Source organism: Sphaeramia orbicularis, chromosome 10 (genome assembly GCF_902148855.1).
Source record: "Sphaeramia orbicularis chromosome 10, fSphaOr1.1, whole genome shotgun sequence".
Taxonomy (NCBI): Eukaryota; Metazoa; Chordata; class Actinopteri; order Kurtiformes; family Apogonidae; genus Sphaeramia; species Sphaeramia orbicularis.
The window spans coordinates 18,475,895-18,501,693 of record NC_043966.1 but is presented as its reverse complement, the minus strand read 5'-3'; the positions used below and the strand labels follow the sequence as shown (position 1 = coordinate 18,501,693).

Below are 25,799 nucleotides of genomic sequence, written 5' to 3'. Positions count from 1 at the left end.
AGAGAGGTACGACTTTCCATCACAGGTATTGATCAGTTGAGCATATGAAAAATTAGAAACAGAAAACAAAGATATTTAATCTGACCAAAACAAAGTCAATTATCACTCACTTTATTAATACTGTATACTGCTTTTTGTTTTATACATTAAATTATATCAAATTTACCCAAAAACCTATGCGTGTAAACCCTGGATTACACTTTATACTTTTAATTGAACTTTAATTAACTTTAGTCTTACAAAACCTTAGATCTTGTTTCTGAACACCTTTAATATTACAGATATTACAGATATGCCAGAACCAGAAAAGGACCCTGTCGTCATTGTACTTGGAGTTTTGTTGGCCTTCTGTGTGACTGTGATCGCCATTCTGTGTTTCCTTCTCAGTCGAAGTAGAGTTTGTAAACATTGCAAAAGTAGGTTCATCATACAGCAAACACATGAATTTCTCTCTTTAACAATTTTTTAACTTGCAGTCTTCAACACTGACTCCTGTAATACTGATATTTTTACGTTTTGTACTTTTTATTAACAGATGCCATCAGTCATCTGGATCATGACAGGAGAACTGGGAGTCAATCTCAAGACTTGGTACGTGATCAATAACACCAAATGGGCCATCACTTTAACTAGGGTGCGCTTTGTCAAAAAAAACCAGAGGGGGGTTGGGGGTGCGGTCCTTAACTAATGTAACTAGCGCTGGTGTGAAACAAAAATTAAACTTTCAACGTCCAACTTCCAGGTTCTATGCCTCTATTATACAGCAGACCTTACACAAAATTTTCACAACTTCTAACTTGTATTCACTGGACCCCGCCCCCCCCTTATGGCGCCCCAGTGCATGGGGACGTTCGCGAATTCTGAGACTGCTGACAGTTCAGTTCAGGTGAACATTAGTGCCAGTATTGAAGGATATAGGTGTAAGAAAACTCAGTCACAACCTGCCTGTTATTTACATTGGTTGGTTGCCCCCCCCAAGGATGAATTTCACTGAGCAGAAGTAGGGATGTAAAATCCAGATGGACCCCCCTCCTTCCCCCAACAAATCGAACCCCGACTTTAACACATGTCTTTTCTTTTGAGAACAAGTGACAAAGTATAAGAAGCAATGAAAACACTATATCTGATTTTATCTGTTGAAGCTGCAGAGATACAGTGAATCTGAGTAGCTTTTTGGACAGTTAGATCGGATGTTGTCACTTTTGCGCATAAATGGAAGAGCGACTACTGCCACGCTACTTATGGGTTTATAGTTCTTATAACTAGGTATGTTCACAATCTGATACTTATACAGTTACTACAAACTGGTTTAATTGCATTAATTGATGTCCTGAAACTAATTAATGGTGGTGGAGTACATTATCACTTTCAATGGCACCTCAGTTCTTCATTATAATCACTTTGATATTTGTGTTTTTTATTGGTCTGCCTCGACCACGCTGTTACAATAAAGGTATTTTAATATTTTTAGACAGAGCCTTGGAGTTCATTGTTGTTTCTTGTGCGATAAACGTGCATTTAATAACATGATTTACAGAAGGTGAAAGAAGTTTTTCTTGGTATTGACTACTGTGGGTCAGAATTATAGTAAAACTCATATATAGTTGAATAACAGTCCAATTATACTGATGTGATGAGGTTTTTCTACCTGGTAAAGCCACAATTTCCTGCTTTACTATTTATTTATAACCTCCCTCCCCTTAACTTCGTTCACTGATGCTGCTTCCACATAACCATGGTCCTAAAGCTTTCCTTGTTGTTTTATTTAATTTCAGTCCCAATCTCTAACATTTGTATATGTCAAACATGTTGTTGTATATTGACAGGATGGTGGAGACGAGGATGTCAACTACTCAGCGCTGACTTTCTTTGCAAGAACGAAACAAGGAAATCAAAAGAAGCGAGAGCAGGACTGTGTGTACTCTGCTGTCAGAGATTACCACACTCAGCAAAACTAATCTGCTCTCTGACCTCCAGTATATCGATGAATTTATAGCTTGATGTTAGTCTGCACAAGTTTATCTGTGTTATGCTGCAGTAAAAATAAACAGTTCTTGGTGTTTTAATGTTTGTGGTTTTCCTGTAATTGTTGCATTTCCTTTTTATGGTATTTTCTGGACACAGAAGGAAGATTACTTACTCATGAGTTACTTAAGAATATCAACATAAATGTGGAGAAACCTGGGGTCGTTTTTACAGTAGACTCAATATGACTGCCTGTTTATTTGTATTGTGCTTTACTTTCTCTTACTGTTCTTCTACTGTTCTTGCACCCACTACTGCATTTAAAAACTGCATGTAGATGAGCTTTAGTGTCCCTGGAACATTATTTGGTTGTTGGACCCTTTAATCCATAGGTGTCAAACTCCGGTCCTCGAGGGCCAGTATCCTGCATGTTTCAGATATTTCCCTCTTCAAACACACCTGGTTTAATTAACGATCAGCTCATCAACAGCCTCTGCAGAAGCCTGATAACGATGGAATGGCCTCCAGGTGTGATGGAAGAGGGAAATATCTAAAACATGCAGGATACCGGCCCTAGAGGACCTGAGTTTGACACCCCTGTCTTAATCCATTCACATTGATTTCAGGTATGGATTTTATGGTCATTTACATATTGTTACTAAATCAATAAACATATGAGCCATGCATATATTCACCATATACTGAATGTTTTTATTTGCAGATTTATTTCTACAATTTCTGTCACTAAATCAGATTCATACATGATAATACAAGAGATTGAATTTTTGATTTGTACAAATGAAACACCAGTGCATACTTTTGTTATTAATAACATAGTAAGTATGTAGATTAAGTAAAATAAAATACACTTGTGACAGAAAAGTAGCAGGAAGCTGGCAATATAGGGAGTAGATGTGTGATGATTTTAGTGAATAAAATTTTACTTTTACAACCAAAAAGAAGGATGGAGATATATATATATATATATATATATATATATATATATATATATATATATATATATATATATATATATATTATAGACATACATACATACACACACACACAGTCCATGGAGATATATATATATATATATATATATATATATATATATATATATATATATATATATATATATATATATATATATATATACAGTACAGGCCAAAAGTTTGGAGACACCTTCTCATTCTTCGCATTTTCTTTATTTTCATGACTATTTACATTGTAGATTCTCACTGAAGGCATCAAAACTATGAATGAACACATGTGGAATTATGTACTTAACAAAAAAGTGTGAAATAACTGAAAACATATCTTATATTCTAGTTTCTTCAAAGTAGCCACCCTTAGCTCTGATGACTGCCTTGCACACCCTTGGCATTCTCTTGATGAGCATCAAGAGGTAGTCACCTGAAATGGTTTTCACTTCATAGCTGTGCCTCATCAGGGTTACTTAGTGGAATTTCTTGCCTTATTGATGGGGTTGGGACCATCAGTTGTGTTGTGCAGAAGTCAGGTTGATGCACAGCTGACAGCCCTATTGGACAACTGTTAGAATACATATTATGGCGAGAACCAATCAGCTAAGTAAAGACAAACGAGTGGCCATCATTACTTTAAGAAATGAAGGTCAGTCAGTCTAGAAAATTTCAAAAACTTTGAATGTGTCCCCAAGTGCAGTCGCAAAAACCATCAAGCGCTCCAACGAAACTGGCTCACATGAGGACCGCCCCAGGAAAGGAAGACCAAGAGTCACCTCTGATGCTGAAGATAAGTTCATCTGAGTCACCAGCCTCAGAAATCGCAAATTAACAGCAGCTCAGATTAGAGACCAGATGAATACCACACAGAGCTCTAGCAGCAGACACATCTCTACAACAACTGTTAAGAGGAGACTGCGTGAATCAGGCCTTCATGGTCAAATAGCTGCTAGGAAACCACTGCTAAGGAGAGGCAACAAACAGAAGAGATTTATTTGGGCCAAGAAACCCAAGGAATGGACATTAGACCAGTGGAAATCTGTGCTTTGGTCTGATGAGTCCAAATTTGAGATCTTTGGATCCAACCGCCGTGTCTTTGTGCGACGCAGAAAAGGTGAACGGATGGATGCTACATGCCTGGTTCCCACCGTGAAGCATGGAGGGGGAGGTGTGATGGTGTGGGGGTGCTTTGCTGGTGACGCTGTTGGGGATTTATTCAAGATTGAAGGCAACCTGAATCAGCATGGCTACCACAGCATCCTGAAGTGACATGCCATTCCATCCGGTTTGCGTTTAGTTGGACCATCATTTATGTTTCAACAGGACAATGACCCCAAACACACCTCCAGGCTGTGTGAGGGATATTTGACCAAGAAGGAGAGTGATGGAGTGCTGCGCCAGATGACCTGGCCTCCACAGTCACCGGACCTGAACCCAATCGAGATGGTTTGGGGTGAGCTGGACCGCAGAGTGAAGGCAAAAGGGCCAACAAGTGCTAAGCATCTCTGGGAACTTCTTCAAGACTGTTAGGAAACCATTTCAGGTGACTACCTCTTGAAGCTCATCAAGAGAATGCCAAGAGTGTGCAAAACAGTCATCAGAGCTAAGGGTGGCTACTTTGAAGAAACTAGAATATAAGATATGTTTTCAGTTATTTCACACTTTTTTGTTAAGTACATAATTCCACATGTGTTCATTCATAGTTTTGATGCCTTCAGTGAGAATCTACAATGTAAATAGTCATGAAAATAAAGAAAATGCAAAGAATGAGAAGGTGTGTCCAAACTTTTGGCCTGTACTGTGTGTGTATATATATATATATATATATATATATATATATATATATATATATATATATATATATATATATGTATTTATTTATTTATTTATTTATTTATTTATTTATTTATTTATATTTATATATATCTATACATATGTATATATATTTATATATATACACACACACACAGTCCATGGCAACATCTGGATGGAAATGATGTTTGTGAATGGATTTAATTTAACATTCCATAGACATTGTAATACCACTGATGTCCACTGGGGTTAGCGCCCGTTGGCTCATCTTTTATATTCGATAAGTGACCTGGTGGTCTGTGAGGGTTGGATTTCTACCACGATGGGCTTTCACAGTTTCATGTGATGTTATAAATCCCAGTTTTTTTCTGACAGATTGATGAACTATAGTTATGGTTAGACTATATCATAAACTTTTGCCTTTTCGTGCATGGTGTTATCTCATCTCTGATCCACCCATTTAGTCCAAATATGGTCACTTCGTTTGACAACAACTGGCTTAAAAATGGCAGTTCAGAAATCACTGGGTGACGTCACAGTCCCTCTGTCCATTAATTATATACAGTCTGTGATTTGTCTTTGCTGTCCACTACCCATTTGGTGTGTTTGTGCGCTGACATAAAATCTGGTCTTTGAGTGTCACATGGAGCAGTGAGATTCGGATGAAAAGGTGTTTTTGTTTTGCTTGAGTTCACAAATCAGTGGGCTGTTTCATGAATTATTTACTCCACCTTTACAAATATGCTAACTGGGAATTTATCATCTATATATCACATCATATAGACACCATATATCACCCACTAACCTCATACAACTCATGCTTTAACTGTTATCAGAACATGAACTGATTCCATACAGATCGGTTAGATTCCTAATCCAGTCCAAAAGTCTAGATAGCAGCGTAGATCTTTTGTCTTTCTGTAACTTTTCCATTCTTTCCTCCCTTGCTGTCAGTTTTCACCACAGTAAAGACGGCAGCAGAGTAAGCCCCGGTATCCTCACATCTCTAAGAAACAGAAGAATATAATTATTAAGAATATTATTAAGAATAATATAATTAATGATGCATCATTACCTTTCAAAGGAGTTACTCCTTTACATTAATTACCTTCTGCCCATGGCTTACTTTGTCCAGGGAAACAGCACCTTCATATGGAAAAATATCTACATTATTATAGGAAATATGTTCTTCTGTGACAGAAATATGAATTTGTTTTACCGTTGTGACTGTTGTTCTTGTCTTTTATGATGGTGCAAATGTAGAAGGTTATAACACTCAGACATAATGCCAGGACTGCACACAGCAGAACAAACATTATATTTTCCTTCTGTGACCGTAGGCTGGTTTCTGAAACAATACATCAGAAAAAGAAGGTGTCAGAGAGTAAAATTGATTTATAGTTAAATAATATTTCACGTGTTCACCTTCATTTATTTCAAATAACAACTTAAATCAAACTGACCCTGACTGTCCACTTCTGTTCCATTTATAACAAATAGAGATGATGGTGTTTTCCCTATGAATTTAAAAAAAAAAACAAATCTTAAGAAATTATTTAGACATAGTTCAAAAGTGTTTGAAAAGTGTTCTGAAAAGTAAATCGATGCCTCTAGATAAGAAATGTCCTAAAGTCAGTTATAAGTGGATATAGTGGTTGTAAAAATATTGGGTAAATATGACATACTTACCTTTAAATGTCAAATAAGTTCCACTCCAAGTTTTCATGTCATAATCCAAGATCGCACAGTGATACATTCCCTCGTCTTCTGGAATTGTCGTCAGAATAGTCAGATTGATAAACTTATCATCCATTTGTATTTCCATTCGAGACTCAGAAAATTCTTTGTTATAAACCGGTTCTATACTTTTCTGCATTTGTGCGATTAATTTCAGAGTATCACCCATTCTCTGTTTGTACCAGATGATTCGTGGAAACATGACTGTACTGTCCAGTGAAACACATGTAAAGGTTACAGGTTCACCAATGTGAACACTGATCACTGGAACCAGAGTATCTAAATTAAAACAAAAACATTGTCAGTTTATTAAACACAGCTTGGACACTATTAGTAGTAAAGCATGAACTAAAAGTCATCCATGCAGATTTTTATCACTATTTCAATGAGAAAGTACTTAAATAAACATCAAACAGTACTTACAGACCCGATGAAGGAGAAGCAGTGTAATGCATAAGACAATCATGTTGAAAATGTTATTTTTAGGAAAGCTGTTGCTTTTTCAGCGAGTGAAGGAGGTGGCATTAAGGTCGCACTGTCAAAAGCGTCTGATTGGTTATTACATAATATGCTGCATTTCCTGTCACACTAGTCTTGGTTCTGGGAAAAGCAAAAACTATTACTGTCATTGGTTTTCTGAACTGTAGAAATTCTTCAGTATTTGTTCATAAAATTATAACTGTTTATTTACTCTAAAAAGCTCTAACACTGCTGTCATGTTCATATGATAAATGACACATTGCTGCTCTTGTACAAACAGTAACCACTTCACTGCATTTCACTGGCTTTTATCAGAATCAGAATTGTGTTTATTGCCATGTAAGTAAACAGGGTTCCTATTACTAGGAATTTGCTTCAGTGGTTTGATGCATACATAGAACATGGAGTAAGAAGCACGCAATAAAAAATAAAATAACAGAATAAAATAAACAAGTAAGATAGAGAATGAGCAAGTAAGATGAAGTTCAAAATATACAATATACAGTGTGGACAAAACTGTACGTACATATGTTTGTGGCAGAGACCCTGACTTTAAATATACAATGTTCTGCATTTGTAAATTAGCACAAATCTACTTACAAATTCACTATGACTATGGGATATGAATTAAATTTTATTACACTTCCTTCCAAATATCATGGAAGTTTGTGACATTTTCCTCCATTCATTTTCCAAACCCATAGTCCTCAAGAGGGTCATACAATTCATTTCAATTCAATTCAGTTTTATTTGTTGAGCCTTATATCTCAACAAGGTCGCCTCATATGGCTTTACAGAATTAGTAGGATATGAAAACAAACAACAGCCAAATAAACAGTAGATGAATGTCCTGGGCATCCCCCGTCCTTAGACCCTCCTTTTTGACACGGAAAAACTTCAAAAATCCAGTGGGAACAGAGAAACCTCGGGGAGAACCACAGTGAAGAAGAGATCTACTCCCATGGACAGACAGACTGTAGATGCACCAGGACTGATGGACGTCCATTTGCAGATGTAGTTCCAGTCTGTAAATATGCAGTCATGGAAGTGCTGAAGCCTGTCCCATCCACCAGGGCACCCATATGCAGACCAGATAACACTTTACTCTCATGTTCACACCTATGTGCAATTAATGAAGGTGCTTGTCTTTGGATGGTGGGAAGGAGCTAGAGTATCCACAGATAACCCATGTGAACTCCACACTGGTGCTGTAATCGAACCCAGGATCTTCTTGCTGTGACATGACAGTGCAAACCACTTTCCTTTTAATCTAACTTATTTTTTGCTATTTAGACTCTGTATTTATTTATTTATTGTTGATGCAGTATGACTATTTCTGTGGAGCGGTGACCGTATTTTGAATTTCCCCTTGGAGATGAATAAAGTCAATCTATCTATCTATCTATCTATCTATCTATCTATCTATCTATCTATCTATCTATCTATCTATCTATCTATCGATCTATCGATCTATCGATCTATCTATCGATCGAAGCTCGCCGGCCCAAGTACTGTTCTGATTAACACTTTGCACAAACCAAGATCGGATGGAATGCTTGAATGTTGTTCTAGTCAGCTAGCTTAAACCAAGGATGTGCTGGTTGGTGACTCATGCAGACTTGGCTGGCAAATATCCCAGGATGCATTTTGTGCTATTCTTGAAGGCAACGGTGGCTTCTATAAGTTAATTCAAATATGTTTTTTTTTTTTTAATTTTATTTTTTTTATTAACCTGTCCTGTTCAGCAATTTGGCCTCCAACGTAAGTGTACTGGTACCACGAGTTGCTTGACAGTTTAGATCAATTTCTGCTATTGATAGGATTTAATTATTTTATTACTGTACGGGTGTTACCTGAGGGGAGAAGAGGACAATGTTATACACAAACAAACGCTGATACAAACCCTGAAACAAACAAACAACAAGCAAAAACAAAACATTAATGGCAACAACAGAAGAACATCAGTGAATTTAAAGAATTTAGATTCAGAAATGTATTGAGTAGGTGACCATCATGATGTGATATAATGTTGGAACACATGCAAGAGGCAGAATAGCAACGAATCTGTCTTTATTATCATGATATGGGATTCAATGAAATTTGTTGTAAAGTTTTGAAGAATACACAAAATGTATAAAAATATAAATGACATGTAAAGAGTTGTACAAACGCACTGAAATCAAATGGAGTGACATATTGTGCTGTCCATCTTCCTCATGCACAGATTCTCATCCTTAAAGGTAGGGTAGGGGATCCTGGGAAAACAGTTTGAGCAAGCTACATTTTGGAAATACACAATTCAAAAGTCCAAGCCCCTTTCTTCAGACCACCCCCCCACCCCACCCCACCCCCCGAAGCCACACCTCCAGAGTACTGGACTGTACTCGCAGAGGGGGGGAGGGACAAATGGCAGTTGAATTTGATAGACATATCACCATTCAGTCATTTCAATGGGGCGGTTAAAATGATTGGATCGTGTTTTTTCAGTCCTGTCCATTCCATAGGTGACTAAATTTTTTTTATTTTGTATTAGAGCATTTATTTAATTGGTTGCAATCAAGGTGTGAAGGGGATTTTAAGCAATGTAGTAAAAAAATGCTCCAGGAAAACATCTCCTACCCCACCTTTAAGATAAATAAGTTGATTAAACCAATTTATTTCTTTTGCATTCTCATTTATTATGTTTTTATAATTATTATTTTTCTAAATGTTTCTTCATAAAAAAAAATAAAAAAAAAGAATAAATAAAGAACCTTGAAAAAGGATTTTTGGGTGGTTTTGGAGGGCTGGAATCGATTAATTACATTCCAATTAATCTCAATAGGAAAAATTGATTTGTAAAATGAGTAAATCTCAAACAAGCTTGGTCATGGAATGAATGAACCCATGAAGACCTAAACATCCAACGGCGACCAAAATAATTCACTGATCTAAACTGTCTAATACCTGTTGATCCACTAATCCTATCAATACATGTAAATAATTGGTGTAAAATACAGTTTATTATCTTTTCATGGTCATCAGATATGACCCATTTGGATGTTCAGAGGCTTCGTAGTGAACATGGAAACACCGTCATCTTCTACAACACTGATTCACCAGTAAAACCCATGGAGTTGGATCAATGACAGTGGATGGACACACTAGGTTTAAGTTCAATTAATGATATATTTTACAGAAAAAAAAAAGATTTTTTTCTTCAGTTTTCTGTTTTTTGAATATAATAACCCTCAACTTTAATCTGAGCTTTAATAAACATCTACATAATCAGTATATTAAATGTAGGAAAATACTGGATTTTAACTTGAAAATGCAAAATACAGAGGATAAAATCGGAGTAAATGGTGATAAATCCCTTAAGAAAGGTTAAAATAGAGAAACATTTATTTGAGAACTGAAACAAAAGCAGCAGTGGGTCTTTATGGGTTAAACTTGTACTGTGAGCTACTATTGTACTTGATGTGGACCCTCTAAAAGAGTTCTCGTTATTAAGATTTTATGATAAATAGAAGGTGTGAGATAAATCCAAAGATGGACAGATGAGACTGACCACTCAATCGCCTCCTAAGCTGCTCTTCTGTAGCTGCTATTTCTGTTTTTGTTTTTTTTAGGTATGTGTCTGAAGGGGTGTAAGGCAGGGGTCACCCACCCTGGGCCTTGAGATCTACTATCCTGCATGTTTTAGATGTATCCCTCTTCCAACACACCTGATTCAAATAATAAGCCTCTCATCAAGTTCTGCAGAAGGCTGATAATGACTGTCAGGTGTGCTGGAAGAGGGAAACATCTAAAACATGCAGGATAGTAGCTCTTGAGGACCAGGGTGGGTGACACCTGCTGTAAGGTGTCCATCAGTATCAGTTCTGTTGGACACAAAGATGATATGAAGTAATTTTGGCAGCCAAAGGTCAAAAGTCAGGCTTGCTTTGACTTGTTTGATAGTTCATGATCATCAGTGATGATATACGTAGTTCATGTAACTGAAGCCTAAGATTTAACTGTTAGATATAACTTTTACGTATATTAACGTCATGTTTTGACGTTAGTGTCCAAATATGATTTCAAGAAAAAAAATCGCCACAAATGTAAAGACACAATATGATGTCTATGACAATCAGCTTACAACACAACTTACAAAACACCGATGTATTCAGTAACTTTTAACCTGAGAATATATAGCTTCGTCAGGAAGTTCTCTCTTCTTTCTTCCTCTTGTGGGTTGCTTTACGGTGAAATGCAGTCTTGCATAGTTCAGGTTCTCTTCTTCTTCAGCCTGTGGCACAAATAAAAGATTCATTATTATCAGCATCTCACTTAAAAGGAAAGGCTGTGAATGGTATTAATAAAATCACAAAACATAATTTACTGTATGTTTACTATCTCACTTACAATGACATGTTCTGGCTCACTTGCGTTGACATGTCTTTCTTGCAACGAAGCATTCATGAATCCTAGAGCAACAAACAAAGTCATGAATCAGTATGAGTCTTCATTTATTTTTATATTTATTGGATTTTGGAGGGAAGGGTGCAATATATGAACTGGGTGGAATACTTAATTGTGATTATGCTGACTTTAAGATTTTGTGACTGAGTTGTTTTGTGACTGTATTTGTCTGATGTGAATGCAGCAATGAGTAGCACTGTTGTCCAAAACAAATTTCCCACAAAGGACAATAAAGTTTATCCTGATCCTGATTATTAATCTTCGGGAAGACCAGCATATTATGTTTTACAAATGCATAGATTATGTACCTCACAAACCTGAATATTGCATTAAATAGAGTAAAGGTAAAGCATATGTAAATAATATTAGCACAATAAATGTCAGTAAAAGCTTATAGATACTTTTACTGATTAAGAGATGAGACACCTCAGTTTATCTATCTCACATTACATAAGTGTGGTAATTTTAGACCAATGTGTAGGTGAATGTCCAAAGCCGTGCATAAAATCAAAATGATTCATTCATTCATTCATCTTCTGAACTTTATCCTCACTAGGGTTGTGGGGGTGCTGGAGACGATCCCCGCTACCTATAGGTTCACGCTGGACGAGTCCCCAGTTCATCGCAGGCCGACAAATAGAGACGAACAACCAATCACTGTCACAAAATTAAGATGATAGTGTTAAAAATGTTCCTGCAACCAACACTTACCTTTACATTTTGTGCGTAGTGCTCTGATGTAACAGATAAAAACCATGTTTCCAATCAGAGAAATTGCCAAGATTATTGATATCACCATAATGATGAGTCTAGACGTTATTCTTTCCTCTAAACACCAAAGAACAACATCATCAGATCTTCTTGAAAGAAAAGTATCAGTCATGGTCTTGAGATTATTTGTGTAACTTCACAAAAACATACCGACTTGTATTCTCGTTCCATTTCCAAATAATATCCGTCCACATGTGGCCACAGCACAGTAATAGTAGGAAGTCCCAGCATCAGATGAGTGGATGGTTTTAGAAAAGTGGTGAAGGCAGCTCTTTGGAGAGGACTGAGTGTCATTGTTACATCCATCTTGCCTGTTTCCTTCAGTGTAAATGACGCCTGGATCAGATTCATGTGATCCGACTCTGACCCAGTAAACACTGTGATCTCCTGGACACGTCTTATTGTCAGAGTTAGACAGAAGTGAACACTGGAGAGACATGGAGTCTCCTGGACGTAATGGATCAGATACTGTCGGCTGCTGCACAACAGTGTAGTCTGATGCCGTTTTCCCTATAAATATGCAAAGGGTATAGTTTATTTTAAAAGAAATGTAAAAATAGTTCGGAAATCAAAATGAAATAAGATATGTGTCTGTAAGATTTCAAATCTATATTGTAAGTCATACTGTAGAATGAGTATGTCATATCCTCATGACACAGTCAATTTAATTAAAAGAAATATTATGAATATTCACAAAGTTAAGCTGTACATGAGTAAGATCATTTCAAACAAGAAAAGCACTCGGAGAGCGCAGACCAAAATTTAATCATTTCTTCCTTGTGCCAGTATCATCATTTCCTGAAAATTGCATGAAAATCCGTCCATAACTTTGAGTTATCTTGCTAACAAACAAACGAACAAACGAACAAACACACACACACACACATATGCAAACACACAAAGCAAAGTGATCACAATACCTCCTGGTAATAATTATTGTGAAAAAGTTCCATACTTACCTTTCAGTAACAAATAGGTCCCACTCCAAGTATTCATTATGAAAGAATTTATTCCACAGTGATACATTCCCTCATCTTCTGGATTTGTCCTCAAAATCGTCAATTTGCAAAATTTCTCATCAATATGTACAGCTATTCTAGACTCAGGAAAGTCTGGGCTGTACTGGGGTTCTATGTTTTTCTCCACTAATACAATAAATTTCATAGTATCTCCAACACTCTGCTTGAACCACTGGACTGTTTGACTGGTAAACGCTTGATCGAGTAAAGCACATGTGAAGGTTGCAGGTTCACCAGGTTGAACATTGATCACTGGAATTGTAGTATCTACATTAAAAAGAAACATACAGTTAATGAAACAGTGAATAAAAGTTAGTGTAAACATTACTACACTAAGACGAAGACACACTAAGACACATAATGGCATAAATTAGAAACTATCTAAATAACATCTAGTACTTACATCCCTGTTGAATGAGAAGCAGTGTAACCCACAAGAGAATCATCTTGTCAATGTCATTTGTACAAAACTTGTCAGTATTTCAGTGAGTGAAGGGCGGTGTCATGGTTGTGATAAATCACACTGATTGGTTATCACAGCACGTGATGTGTTTCCTGCCAGTGGTCTTCTGGTCTGTGTGAAGAATATTTATATCTCATTTGTTTCTAAAACATTCGATTGGTAGGTTTGAACATTTTTGCCTTTTTCAGTTTCTCCAAGTGTGTGTTTACTAGAAGGAACAGTGAAAATTCTTCCAAAGTATAACACTGTTGTCCTACTAATGTGCTCAATGCAACATTTCTTGTGCGAGTTCATGAGTAACTACAGAGTATTTGTAATTTGTCTCAAAAAATTTATCTCAAAAAGCAGAACAGAGTTTTTTTTCTAATTAAAGAGGACCACACAGTAACAAATATGCAATATGCACAGTGAAACATAACATATTAATTATTATAACATATTGTAACATATTACTCAGTCTCACGGTGGATACTGATCCCACGTTTCCTCTGTGGACAAAACCTCCATGACACCACACAGTTGTTTGGGGAATGCGATTTGAAGCTTGAAGTTGGGAATTTAAGGTGTTGCCATTTAAATGTTTTAAGAAACGTAAGTACACTGTTCCCATAAAGTTGGAAGAATTTTACTTTCAGACACATTCCTGTTTTTTTTCCTGTTTATCCACATCAGTAATCATATCCGACCTGGTGCAATGATCACATACTGAGTCCCAGTTACACTTTATCAAGAACAAATCACATTGACAGAAATGTTTCATGAGAAGACGTGAAGCTGTTTTATTTATTAAGGGAAAGTTTATTTGGATTACAGATTAGAAATGGGGTAGAGTGAGGTGTGCAAAGGTTCAGTGGTTGATTGTGTTGTGTAGTTACTGAGTTGTTCAGTGTGTTGTGTAGCGACTTATTATTTCTTCAGTGTGTTGTGTAGTGACTTGTGGTTCAATGCGTTGTGTAGTGACTTGTGGTTCAGTGTGTTGTGTAGTGACTTATTTGATGTTCAGTGTGTTGTGTAGTGACTTACTTGTTGTACATGGGGTGGCAGGAGGTCTTGTCAGGGTGGCATGGGGACATCCTCAGTGTTGTACATGGAATCCCCATAAATGTGTAAATGAAGTCAATAACACTTTTAAACTATTTATTGAACTGTTATGCAATAAAGTAGAAATTTGCTTCATCTCTAGTTTGATCATAATTACTGATAAAATAAGATACATGCAAAGCTGTACATATCTAACCTTATAACAAAGGCTTTTAGTGAAAACATGTTATTTTATTGAGTAACATGTTATGTCACTGCACTGGAATCCAAATAGAAAATAAAACCACATAATACCATGTGGTCCAGCTGAAGTACGGGGTGGATCCTCTGACTCCCTTCCATCACTCTCTCCATCTGCCTCCTCAGCATCTGCTTCTGTCTCTGTGTCAGAAACCAAGACTTCCTCAAGTCCATCCCTCACACTGACACCATCTTTTTCCTCTTCTTCTCTTCCTTCATGGTCTGTTTCTCTCTCAGTGGTCTTCTTCAGCTCTGACCCTCCTGGTTTCTCTACCATTCTTTCTTCTCTGTTTTTCTCTTTATTTTTCCTCCTGCTTATTCCTTAATTTTTCCCCTAAATAACTATTAACGATGTAATTTTTACTTTTTCATTTCATTATGAAGTGCAAGTGTCAAGATATGAACATTTCAGGGTTAAAATCCTTGTATTTTTCTCACTGTATTTGTTGTTTTCCCAGTTTGACAGTAAGGATGTAACCTGACCCTAAAACTGTGCAAATATAACTTGTGCATAAAAATGTACCTAATGGAAAAACGACAATTTCGCCAAAAGTCTCATTTTTCGATTTAAAGTTGCAACGAGCAAAGAAGAAGAAATATGTTGCGGTATGTGTGGACACACCAGGAAACCCAATCATTTTTTAATTTAGTGTGAGAGAGAGGGGTAATATATCATAATAAGGAATATATCTGTAAATCAACACTATATTTTCGTTCGTCGCCATGTTTATGGAGTGACTTCTCATGTCATCTCGCAATAATAAATAAAAAAGTCATACATTTGTGATTTAATGGAAAATTCCGCACCTCTGTTTTTTCAGCACTTAGTAAATATTGGTAAAGTTTTGCACATATGTCCAATGGAAGAGCGACTACTGTTTGCTTCACTGCTGTCCTCTCCCTCACCTTGCCACACCTAATCAGCCAAATCAGTTTCACCTGTTACACCCAGCTGGCCCTAATCAGCTGGCCAGCTCATAAGCAGCTCTGTTTCAGCTCCTCTTTACCAGTTTGTTCTCAGAGTATGCCAGACTTTCTAGTGCTGTTTCCTGACCTGACTTCTCAGTTCTGACCCTGCCTGATTTTGACTCCGTCTCCTCACCTCTGCCCTGGTAAGCTGACCAGCCTTTTGTCTTTGACCATGAGATCTGCTTTTGAGAATTCTGTTTCTCATTTGCCTGTAACAACATGGCCGGCCCTAGCTTCATTGAGCTCTGTCAACGTTTGTCGCTGGGTTTCCATTAACCTCAGAAATGTGCAAAATGTAAACTGCGCAATAGAAAACTGGTAATGGAAACACAGAAATGTTGCAACAACTGTCAAATATTGCAAAAAAGTTTGTACGCTCTCATGAGGTGGTTTTTGAGATGTTTCATTTATAGAAGAACACCGCAGAAGTGTAATGGAAACACATTTTGCATATTTTCACATATCTGTCCACGGTGGTTTTGCTTAGGCCAAATGTCTCACCTATGACCCTGTACTCAGAACAGGTGGTTCTAGTTTGTACAAGGTAATAGACACTTGCTTTTGTGTCAGAACTACTTCCCGAGGGTAGGACAAGTCTGGTGCCATAAGAGGTTCAATCACATCACACAGTTCATTAAACGTTACCCAGGTCATACGGAAATTCTGGATCCACAACTTGTTGGTTAATTCCTGATGTACAATTCTCTCCCAGAAATCTATTCTCCATAAACAAAGACTTTGCCTTGGGATGATTCTACGTTTCCTTCTTTTGTTTAAGACAGTCACTACAATACCAGTAGATGCAACTGACACTACAGCACCAACACCGTGGACGTTTGGCATGAAACTCAATGCGTCCGTCTTCCTTAAATGAGCATCTGGCGAGAACTATACAGTATTTTACGAGAATTATGACATGTTGCGAGACCGGACTTTACTAGACACATCAGAAGCTAAACACTCATCAATGGAAACACCTACAAATACTTTGAAATTGGAGAAATATAGCTTTTATTTTGCAGAAAACTGTAATAGAAACCTAGCTACTGTTTCCAGTCCATGTTCCTGTCTGTCCTTTTACTTGAGTGTGTTACATGTGGGTCTTCCAAATACACTACCTGTTACAGTACCCAGCCTGTGAAACAGTGACCCTCTGAGTTCAAACATGTCAGTTTTAGATATCCAAATGCTTCATAGACTGTTTACTATAATCACCTTGCTAACCAAAGGGGAAATACTCCAACAAATCACATTGCGACTGAGTCACTTTTGGCTAATGATGAATGAACGTACTGAAGCATCACCTTTAGCGTATATTCCATTCATTACGCAGCTGTTTAACTGACTTTAACTTTTGTGTGTTAGGGAAAATGACTTCACCTGGTGAAAGCTGGGGGGCTCAGTCCCCCCACTGCTGGGATACAGACTCTGTTTCCAGACCCACACCATGTAAGGCGTGGTCATTACAGACTCCACGTGTTTGATGTAGTGGCGGAGCTAAGTATGTAAGGGACCTAAGATTATTTTTTATAATTTTTTGGTGAATTCATCTTTTATAACCTTAAAAAAATTGCCCATAGGTGTGAATGTGAGAGTGATTGGTTGTTCATCTGTATGTCGGCCCTGCAATGAACTGACAACTCATCCATGGTGTACCCCCCCTTTGCCCATAGTTAGCTGGGTTTGGGTCCAGCACCCCCCCATGACCCTAGTGAGGATAGAGTGGGTTCAGAAAATGAATGAATGAATGAATGAATTCATATTTTATTTCAGTACTTTGAGAGGCCTTTGGGCATAATGCTGTGTTTTTTGTTTTTTTTTTAACATGAAGTTAGTGGGGGCAGCTGGGTGGGCAGTTTCCTCCCCATTGTAGACCCTTGTACATCCACCCCTGAAACATTCCCAAAGCATTTGTTTATTTGTATTTACAGAATATAACAACTGTGACAGAATCAGGAAATGATATTTAATGTTTCTATTTAACAGCTTTTTTAAAATCAAAACTAGTGGAATAACAACAACTATATCTGTGTCTGAGAAATAGTGGAGTAGAGGAATCAAACGGTATAAAATAAAGTACATCATGTTTGGATCTTACACATAGGAGTACTTAAACTTTAATTTATTAATGAATGACAGTGAGCCATATGTCAAAACTTTATTATTTACCTGATTATGCAGTGACATAATGTATTTATACTTATTCACAAGTTATAAGCAGAGGCTATTATACTGTATTTTGAATATGCAAAATCGCAAATTACCTTTAATGAACATTAACTCACACGGGTTCATCAGGAAAGCAAGAAAAAGCATTATAAATGGAGTTTTCAAATCAGACTAAAGCTTGTATATTTGACTTTTAGAGATCTCTTACACATGTATGCAAAGCTTAAAATTTCAGTCGACCAATACCGATCTTTTATTCATAACAGATATTGATTAAAAAGCATCTGTATCTGAGATGTGAATATAACTGTATATACATAAGGAACGTGTGGACCTCAGCCAGAACAAAGTAACTAGTGATGTTAATGTACTGCATCTAATTTAACATGATACAGAGTACACACACTTCCTAATAGGGAGGCATAATATGTGATTTAACCGTTATCAGGCTCATAAACATGAACTTGATATGGTACAAACTGTTTCCAAACAATTTTGTAAAATTCCTAATCCAGTCCAAAAGCCTTGACAGCAGCGTAAATCTTCTGTCTTTCTGTTAATTTTCCTTTCCTTCCTCCATCACCGCCACTTTTCACCACAGTAAAGACGGCAGCAGAATAAATCCCAGTATCGTCACATCTCTATATAAAAAAAAAAAAAAAAAAAAAAAAAAAAGACACAATTAATGAAGCATCATCACTTTCTGATGAGGTTAGTCCTTTACATTTCTTACGTGATGACTTTTCTGCCCAGGGCTTATTTTGTCCGGGGTAACAGCACCTTCAAAATGAATTTTTTTTTAAATTTTAATAAATACATTTCCATTTAAGGGAAAATAACTATTTATTAATATAATGAAAGATAACTGTTTATGTGTGTTTACCACTGCAACAGTTGCCTTTTCCTTTCATGATGCTGCAGATGTAGAAGGTTATAACACTCAGACATAAACTCAGAATGGTACACAGCAGAACAAAAGTGATGTTTTCCTTCTGTGACTGTATGCTGGTTTCTGAAACATAATCAAAAGAAAAAGAAAAGAAAGTTGATTAGAAAAAGAGAGATCTAGTTGGTGTATTAATCAGTAAACACTGTGATCTCCTGGACACATCTTATTCTCAGGGTCAGACAGAACTGAACACTGGAGAGAAATCAAGTCTCCAGGACACAATGGGTCAGATACTGTCGACTACTGAAGCCACAATAGATTAACAGATTTATGTTTCCAATCAGAGAAATCGCCAAGATTATTGATATCACTATAATGATGAGTCAAGAAGTTACTTTTTCCTCTAAACACCAAAGAACAACATCATCAGAACTTCTTGAAAGAAAAGTATCAGTCATAGTGTTATTAAGATTCTTTGTGTAACTTCACAAAAACATACCGATTTGTATTCTCGTTCCATTTCCAAATAATATCCGTCCACATGTGGCCACAGCACAGTAATAGTAGTAAGTCCCAGCATCAGATGAGTGGATGGTTTTAGAAAAGTGGTGAAGGCAGCTCTTTGGAGAGGACTGAGTGTCATTGTTACATCCATCTTGTCTGTTCCCTTCGGCGTAAATGACTCCTGGATCAGATTCATGTGAGCCGACCCTGACCCAGTAAACACTGTGATCTCCTGGACACGTCTTTTTGTCAGAGTTAGACAGAAGTGAACACTGGAGAGACATGGAGTCTCCTGGACGTAATGGATCAGATACTGTCGGCCGCTGCACAACAGTGTAGTCTGATGCTGTTTTCCCTATAAATATGCAGTGTATAGTTTATTTGAAAAGAAATTTAAGAGTAGGTCGGAAATCGAAAATGAAATAAAAAGACATATGTGCCTGTAAAATTTCAAATGTCATATCCTCAAAGTCAGCTCAATTTAAAAATATTATGAATTTTCACAAAGTTAAGATGTACAGGGTGGGGAAGCAAAATTTACAATATTTTGAGGCAGGGATTGAAAGACAGTGTATGACCAATTAATTTATTTGAAGTCATGAGAATTTATTTGCCACAAGAAAATTTACATAATAGAAAATGTTTTTATTCTATGTGTCCTCCTTCTTTCTCAATAACTGCCTTCACACGCTTCCTGAAACTTGCGCAAGTGTTCCTCAAATATTCGGGTGACAACTTCTCCCATTCTTCTTTAATAGTATCTTCCAGACTTTCTCGTAATAGTTTTGCTCATAGTTATTCTCTTCTTTACATTATAAACAGTCTTTATGGACACTCCAACTGTTTTTGAAATCTCCTTTGGTGTGACGAGTGCATTCAGCAAATCACACACTCTTTGACGTTTGCTTTCCTGATTACTCATTTGGGCAAAAGTTTCTGAAAAGGTATGGATAATAGTGTTAGGTATGATTATGACATCAATATATGTTTGGTTTCAAAACAATTGACGTAGTGCCTGCTGAGAAAAAACAACTAAATGTTCATTGTAAAGTTTGCTTCCCCACCCTGTATATGGATAAGATAATTTCAAGTTATTGTGAAAAAGTTCCATACTTACCTTTCAGTGACAAATAGGTCCCATTCCAAGTATTCATCATATAATTATGATATATTCCACAGTGATACATTCCCTCATCTTCTGGATTCGTCCTCAAAATCGTCAAATTGCTAAATTTCCCATCAATATGTACAGCTATTCTAGATTCAGAAAAGTCTGGGCTGTACTGGGGTTTTATGTTTTTCTCCACTGATACAATAAATTTCATAGTATTTCCTACACTCTGCTTGAACCATTGAACTCTTTGAGCGCTTAACATGTTATCGAGTAAAGCACATGTGAAGGTTGCAGGTTCACCAGGTTGAACACTGATCACTGGAATCAGAGTATCTACATTAAAAAGAAACATACAGTTTATGAAACGGTGAATAAAAGTTAGTGTAAACATTACTACACTAAGACTCAGCTGTATGAACTACCGCACATCAACAGAACTCTGAATTGAGACACAGAAATTAGAAACTATCTAAACAACACCAAGTAGTACTTACATCCCTGTTGAATGAGAAGCAGTGTAACCCACAAGAGAATCATCTTGTCAGTGTCATTTGTACAAAACATGTCAGTATTTCAGTGAGTGAAGCGTGGTTGACATGGTTATGATAGGTCACACTGAACAGCCAATGGTTGGTTAGAACGGCATAAAGCGCATTTCCTACCACAGAGTTCTTGTTCTGTTGTGTATCAAGCGTATCACCTCTTAATTTTTCCTTAAATCATTTAACAAAAACATTGTTTTCCTGAATTTGAGCATGTGTTTACCATATATAATCTTGTTCATTCTGTCACATTTTTTCTTGCATCACTACTGACAGTATACATTTTCCACTGTTTTACAGTGATGCAAAGTAATTATTTTAATGCTATAGTCTGTAAATTCCAAAATGATGCTAAAGGTAGTCTTGTTGGTTCTATTTACAAAGAAAAAAATATGTGGTTAAATTTCACATACTAATCAAAACTTTTATGTTTATAAAGGGGTTACATCCCAGTGTATTGTTTTCAATATAGATTTGATGTACAGCTCTAGTACATGTGCAGAACACCTGGTCCTGTTCCAGACTGACTGCTCTATTTACATGTAGGAGTAAATCCATTTTCAGTCACACTATCTAGGTGGATTATTTTGACAACTAAAACTTTGATTTTAGTTCAGCTAACATGTTTACATGTACTTTTAAAGTCCAGTTTTAGTTGGACTAGCACAATAACTGTTTTTTAAATGTCATGTGAATTCACTGACGGATGACTCAAGATATCTAACAAAAACAAATATGGTAACTGAAGCACAGCTGAGACGACTGTTCTGACCTGCTTCAAACTACAAAGCCCCCTCCGGTGGGTAAAGGGGACTGATCAGTGTGGGGCTAAAAGAGTTGTAACAGGGTTAACCCCCTCTTTGGTGTTTCACTTTTATTTCATGGGGAACATTTTGTTAAAATGTCCAGAACAAGAGTCTAAATACTGTCCCACATCTGTTCCAAGATGGAAAAGTCATCTTCCTTTAATCTACCTCACAATGGGCCAGAACCAGGAGTGCTGACTGGGTACTGGTCCTAAAACAGCATTAGATGAAAGTTAATGTAATCCAAGTGGTGAAATGTCAGTCCACAGCCCCCATCACTTGGCTAGGTGGACCTCCCTACACACACTCACACACACAACCTACTGCTCTGCATTGTACTTGTGTTGCTGGAGGTTCCAGGTTCTTCTGCACTTCCACTGTTCCAGCTGCTCTACATCGTACTGTTCTTGGCCTATTAGTGTAATACACCCATGAAAGAAGAACCAATCCTGAATGAGCACATATCTCCCACCCATGACAGGTAATGATGGTCAGTGATCATCTCCCAATCAGGAAATAGATGGAGCAGGCCTACACATACATCCATATACAAATACACAGTGGACTACACCCTGTGACAGTGGTGATGGTGGACCCAGCACTAGTCTATCATTGTGCCTCATGTAATCTAAGGATCCTCTGAGTAAGTGAAGATGAAATGTTTCAACCACAAATCTTTTCACCCCACATGAATTGCAACTCCGCTGACAAGGGGTGGGGGTGGGGTTACTTCAGGGCAGAGAGGACTTTACATGTGTAGGTACTATTGGTAACTCATTAGAGATCTGTTCGGGTGGTACTGGTGTTCTTGCATTTATCATGCAGCTAAGGCCCATCCAGACAAAACCCCTTGTGCCACCATAGGGACATTAGTCGCGTTTCCATTGGACATATGCGCAAAACTTTACCGATATTTACTTAATGTTGAAAAAACAGAAGTGCGTAATGTCGGTTTTCCCATTAAATCACAAATGTGATGATTTGTTTATTTATTATCATGAGATGACATGAGGTGTCATTCCATAAACATGGTGACAAGTGTAAATATGTTGATTTACAGATATATTTATTATTATTATATTACCCCTCTATCTCATACTAAATTAAAAAGTTATTCTGTTTCCTGGTGTGTCCACACATACCGCACCATGTTTCTTTTAAAACTCTTCTTCGTAGCTTGTTGTAATGTCGTCAACATCTGTTTTGTTTTTTTTTTTTTTTTTAATTCACCTGACTCTAGTTGTGGAAAAAGGTCTTTCCATTGAAGTTTTGCGTGATATACCATTTGCACTATGTCCGAAAAACCACCTCTTGCCAGTGCAAAAACTTTTAATTGAAAAATGAGAGTTTTGGCGAATTTGTCATTTTTCCATTAGGCAGATTTTTATGCACAAGTTATATTTGCGCAATTTGAGGGTCAATTGAAAAGCAACTATTGTGGGTTTGTACCTCTACAGAAATAACTGCTGCTGGCCTCATAAGACCTTTAACTGGGTCAGAGGCACAACCAAGGATCCACCGATTGTGAAATTCTGTGACAAATTATGCACTGCAGCCTATAGCTGGAGCGATTCCATCAGCTGCCACTGGAGGCCTTGTGGAAATCTGAGCAACATGACAGTGTGGCTAAAACATCTGCCAAGTCCAATACCAACTCGGTGCAGCAGTATGGCACTGGAGGAAAAGAACGAAGAGAATAAGCAAAATGAAAAGTATACTTACTTCAGCATAGGCCTGTTGACAATCCTCTGCTTTAAGAAGGGCATATCCAAAATGATTCACCAGTTAAAACTCATGTCTTACCCGTTCCACTCCGTTGGGTCTTCCAAAACCTTGTCACCTCCAAGTGTTCAGGTGTACAACATGAACTCTGAAATTTGATAGAGACTTCAAGGTGCATTCAAAGTCACTTTGTAAACTTGGATGTGCAAAATGACTTTAAAACGGGAAAGTCTATATGATCTCTTTCTGTCCCATTCATTAAATACATACACCTTGGTCATTCATTGAGTCATTACTATATATTTAAAGCTGTGTATGAAATTCCTTATCCAGTCACCAACTTTTCACCATATCTGTAAAACCCAAGTCATAGCCTAAGTATCATGAATCCATAAGTCTGTCTGTGATTATGCACCTGAATCTCTTCCCTCATGGTGAACAGTTTTGAAGTGTACTCCACCATAAACAATCCATTTGTTTACAAACAGAGCTGGTCGGTCACTTGGGAATTTTAGGAAATTTGTTATGACGTGCTTTGTGGGAAGCGGAGCTCCACACAGCCACATTATGTCTGCAGTGGCAACAAACATGAAAACGGCTTCATTTCCTCTTGGTACTGTAGCTGTGTGGAGCTCCACTTCCCACAAAACACGTTGCGACAAATTTCTGAAAATGCCAGCGTGACCTATAGGCTCTGTCGTAAACATGGAGTGTTTATGGTGGAGTATATTTCGAAATTGTTCACCGTGAAGGAAGAGATTCAGGTGCGTAATCAGGGAAAGACTTACGGATTTGTGATACTTGGACTATGACTTGGGTTTTACAGATTTGATGAAAAATTGGTGACAAGTCATACGCAGCTTTAATGGTGAAAGGCAAAATTCATGCTATTCCATTCATGTGTGCATTTGTGATCATTTTCAAGGTATTTACAACAGTGCTATTCATTCATTCATTCAATCCTTTTTGAAACTGCTTAATCCTCTGGAGGGTCATGGGGTACTGGAGCCAATCACAACTACCAATGGGTGGAGGCGGGGTACACCCTGGATCTGTCAGAAGTTCATCGCAGGGCAGACATGTAGAGAGGAACAACTATTCACTCTCACATTCACACCTGTAGGCAGTAACCTATTGACGTGCAAATCTGTTGGATGGTAGGAGGAAGCTGGAACACCCAGAAAGAACCCACATAGACATGGGGAGAAAATCCAGACTGTATGGAATTTGCATGTTAAAAAAAAAAAAAAGTCTTTGGCTGTTTTTATGTATCATGTGACCAGTGAGTTAAAATGTACATTTCAGTGTGCACACCAGATAGGCCAACATGATATGACTCTGATGTGTGATAGTGCTGGTACATGACAACAATACTTTATATACTTACTTTACAACAATAGTACTTGCTTCATGATAAAAATAGAGAACACTGAGTATGTTTTATCAGTTGTTATACGTGCAAGAGATCATTTGGTTGTTGTAAATAGATCAATTTTGACAAATCCCTCAAGCACAGCTTTCAGGCATCATAAAGAATTGCATAAAGAATGGCACGTTTTCTCCAACAGCCACATGAAGAGCAGAAGTGGGCAGAAGACACCCAGTCTAGTTTGATATTTTCTTTTGCCTGCAGCAATGGTGGAGTTTTTCCTTCTATAAAAGCTTTCAATAATTGTATGAAATGTGCAGATACCTTACACCTCATGTATTTATATTTCTAAGCAGATGAATTTCACAGATCATATCTGAATAGAAATGTGAGGATTTTAAGTTTTCATGCCTATTACGGAGAGTGATGTGATGTATGTATCCACCCACAGTAGAATGGGCAAAGAGGATAAAGAAATTTCATCATCCACTTCCTGGAATCCTTTGACCTGTAGTAGAAAAACAACCAGGTCATTTTAGAAACTCCTTTAAATGAAGCTAACCAATGTAAATAACAAGGGCAAATACAACTTTTCTGAGCTCCAAATGGAAGTGATCAATGGAGAGTCAAGTTTATTCTGCTTGACCTTTAAAAATGAACTACAAATTTCTTACTCAGTCTCTCTTTTAAACCAGCATGAATGAAAATGGGTCAAAAATATGTCTCACAATAAGTTTTGCCTATGGCAGATCTACAGT

At 37.2% G+C, this 25,799-nt stretch overlaps 2 protein-coding genes across 2 annotated transcripts; both read right to left on the bottom strand.

Moving 5' to 3' along the window:
* Positions 1-11,245: 11,245 nt before the first annotated feature.
* Positions 11,246-15,234, bottom strand: LOC115426804 (uncharacterized). The gene is made up of 6 exons (XM_030145038.1): positions 15,012-15,234; positions 13,154-13,480; positions 12,345-12,704; positions 12,135-12,251; positions 11,363-11,428; positions 11,246-11,250 (listed from the first exon to the last, which is right to left on the bottom strand). Exons 1-6 carry the CDS (start codon positions 15,232-15,234, stop codon positions 11,246-11,248), a joined length of 1,098 nt encoding a protein of 365 aa, XP_030000898.1.
* A 2,841-nt stretch (positions 15,235-18,075) lies between these two features.
* On the bottom strand, positions 18,076-21,130 carry LOC115427383 (uncharacterized). The gene is made up of 6 exons (XM_030145921.1): positions 21,097-21,130; positions 20,606-20,935; positions 19,484-19,843; positions 18,979-19,107; positions 18,829-18,875; positions 18,076-18,736 (listed from the first exon to the last, which is right to left on the bottom strand). Exons 2-6 carry the CDS (start codon positions 20,862-20,864, stop codon positions 18,602-18,604), a joined length of 930 nt encoding a protein of 309 aa, XP_030001781.1. The 5' UTR covers positions 20,865-20,935; positions 21,097-21,130; the 3' UTR covers positions 18,076-18,601.
* Positions 21,131-25,799: the final 4,669 nt, after the last annotated feature.

Coding starts and splice junctions, on each gene's coding strand:
- LOC115426804 (XM_030145038.1), bottom strand. CDS start 15,234: ATGGTAGAGAAACCAGGAGGGTCAGAGCTGAAGAAGACCACTGAGAGA. Junction 13,481..15,011: donor TACTTCAGCTGGACCACATG/GTATTATGTGGT, acceptor TTTTTAATGTAG/ATACTACAATTCCAGTGATC. Junction 11,429..12,134: donor ACTACGCACAAAATGTAAAG/GTAAGTGTTGGT, acceptor TTGTTGCTCTAG/GATTCATGAATGCTTCGTTG.
- LOC115427383 (XM_030145921.1), bottom strand. CDS start 20,864: ATGTTAAGCGCTCAAAGAGTTCAATGGTTCAAGCAGAGTGTAGGAAAT. Junction 19,844..20,605: donor GACCTATTTGTCACTGAAAG/GTAAGTATGGAA, acceptor GCATATTTATAG/GGAAAACAGCATCAGACTAC. Junction 19,108..19,483: donor TGGAACGAGAATACAAATCG/GTATGTTTTTGT, acceptor ATTATGTTTCAG/AAACCAGCATACAGTCACAG.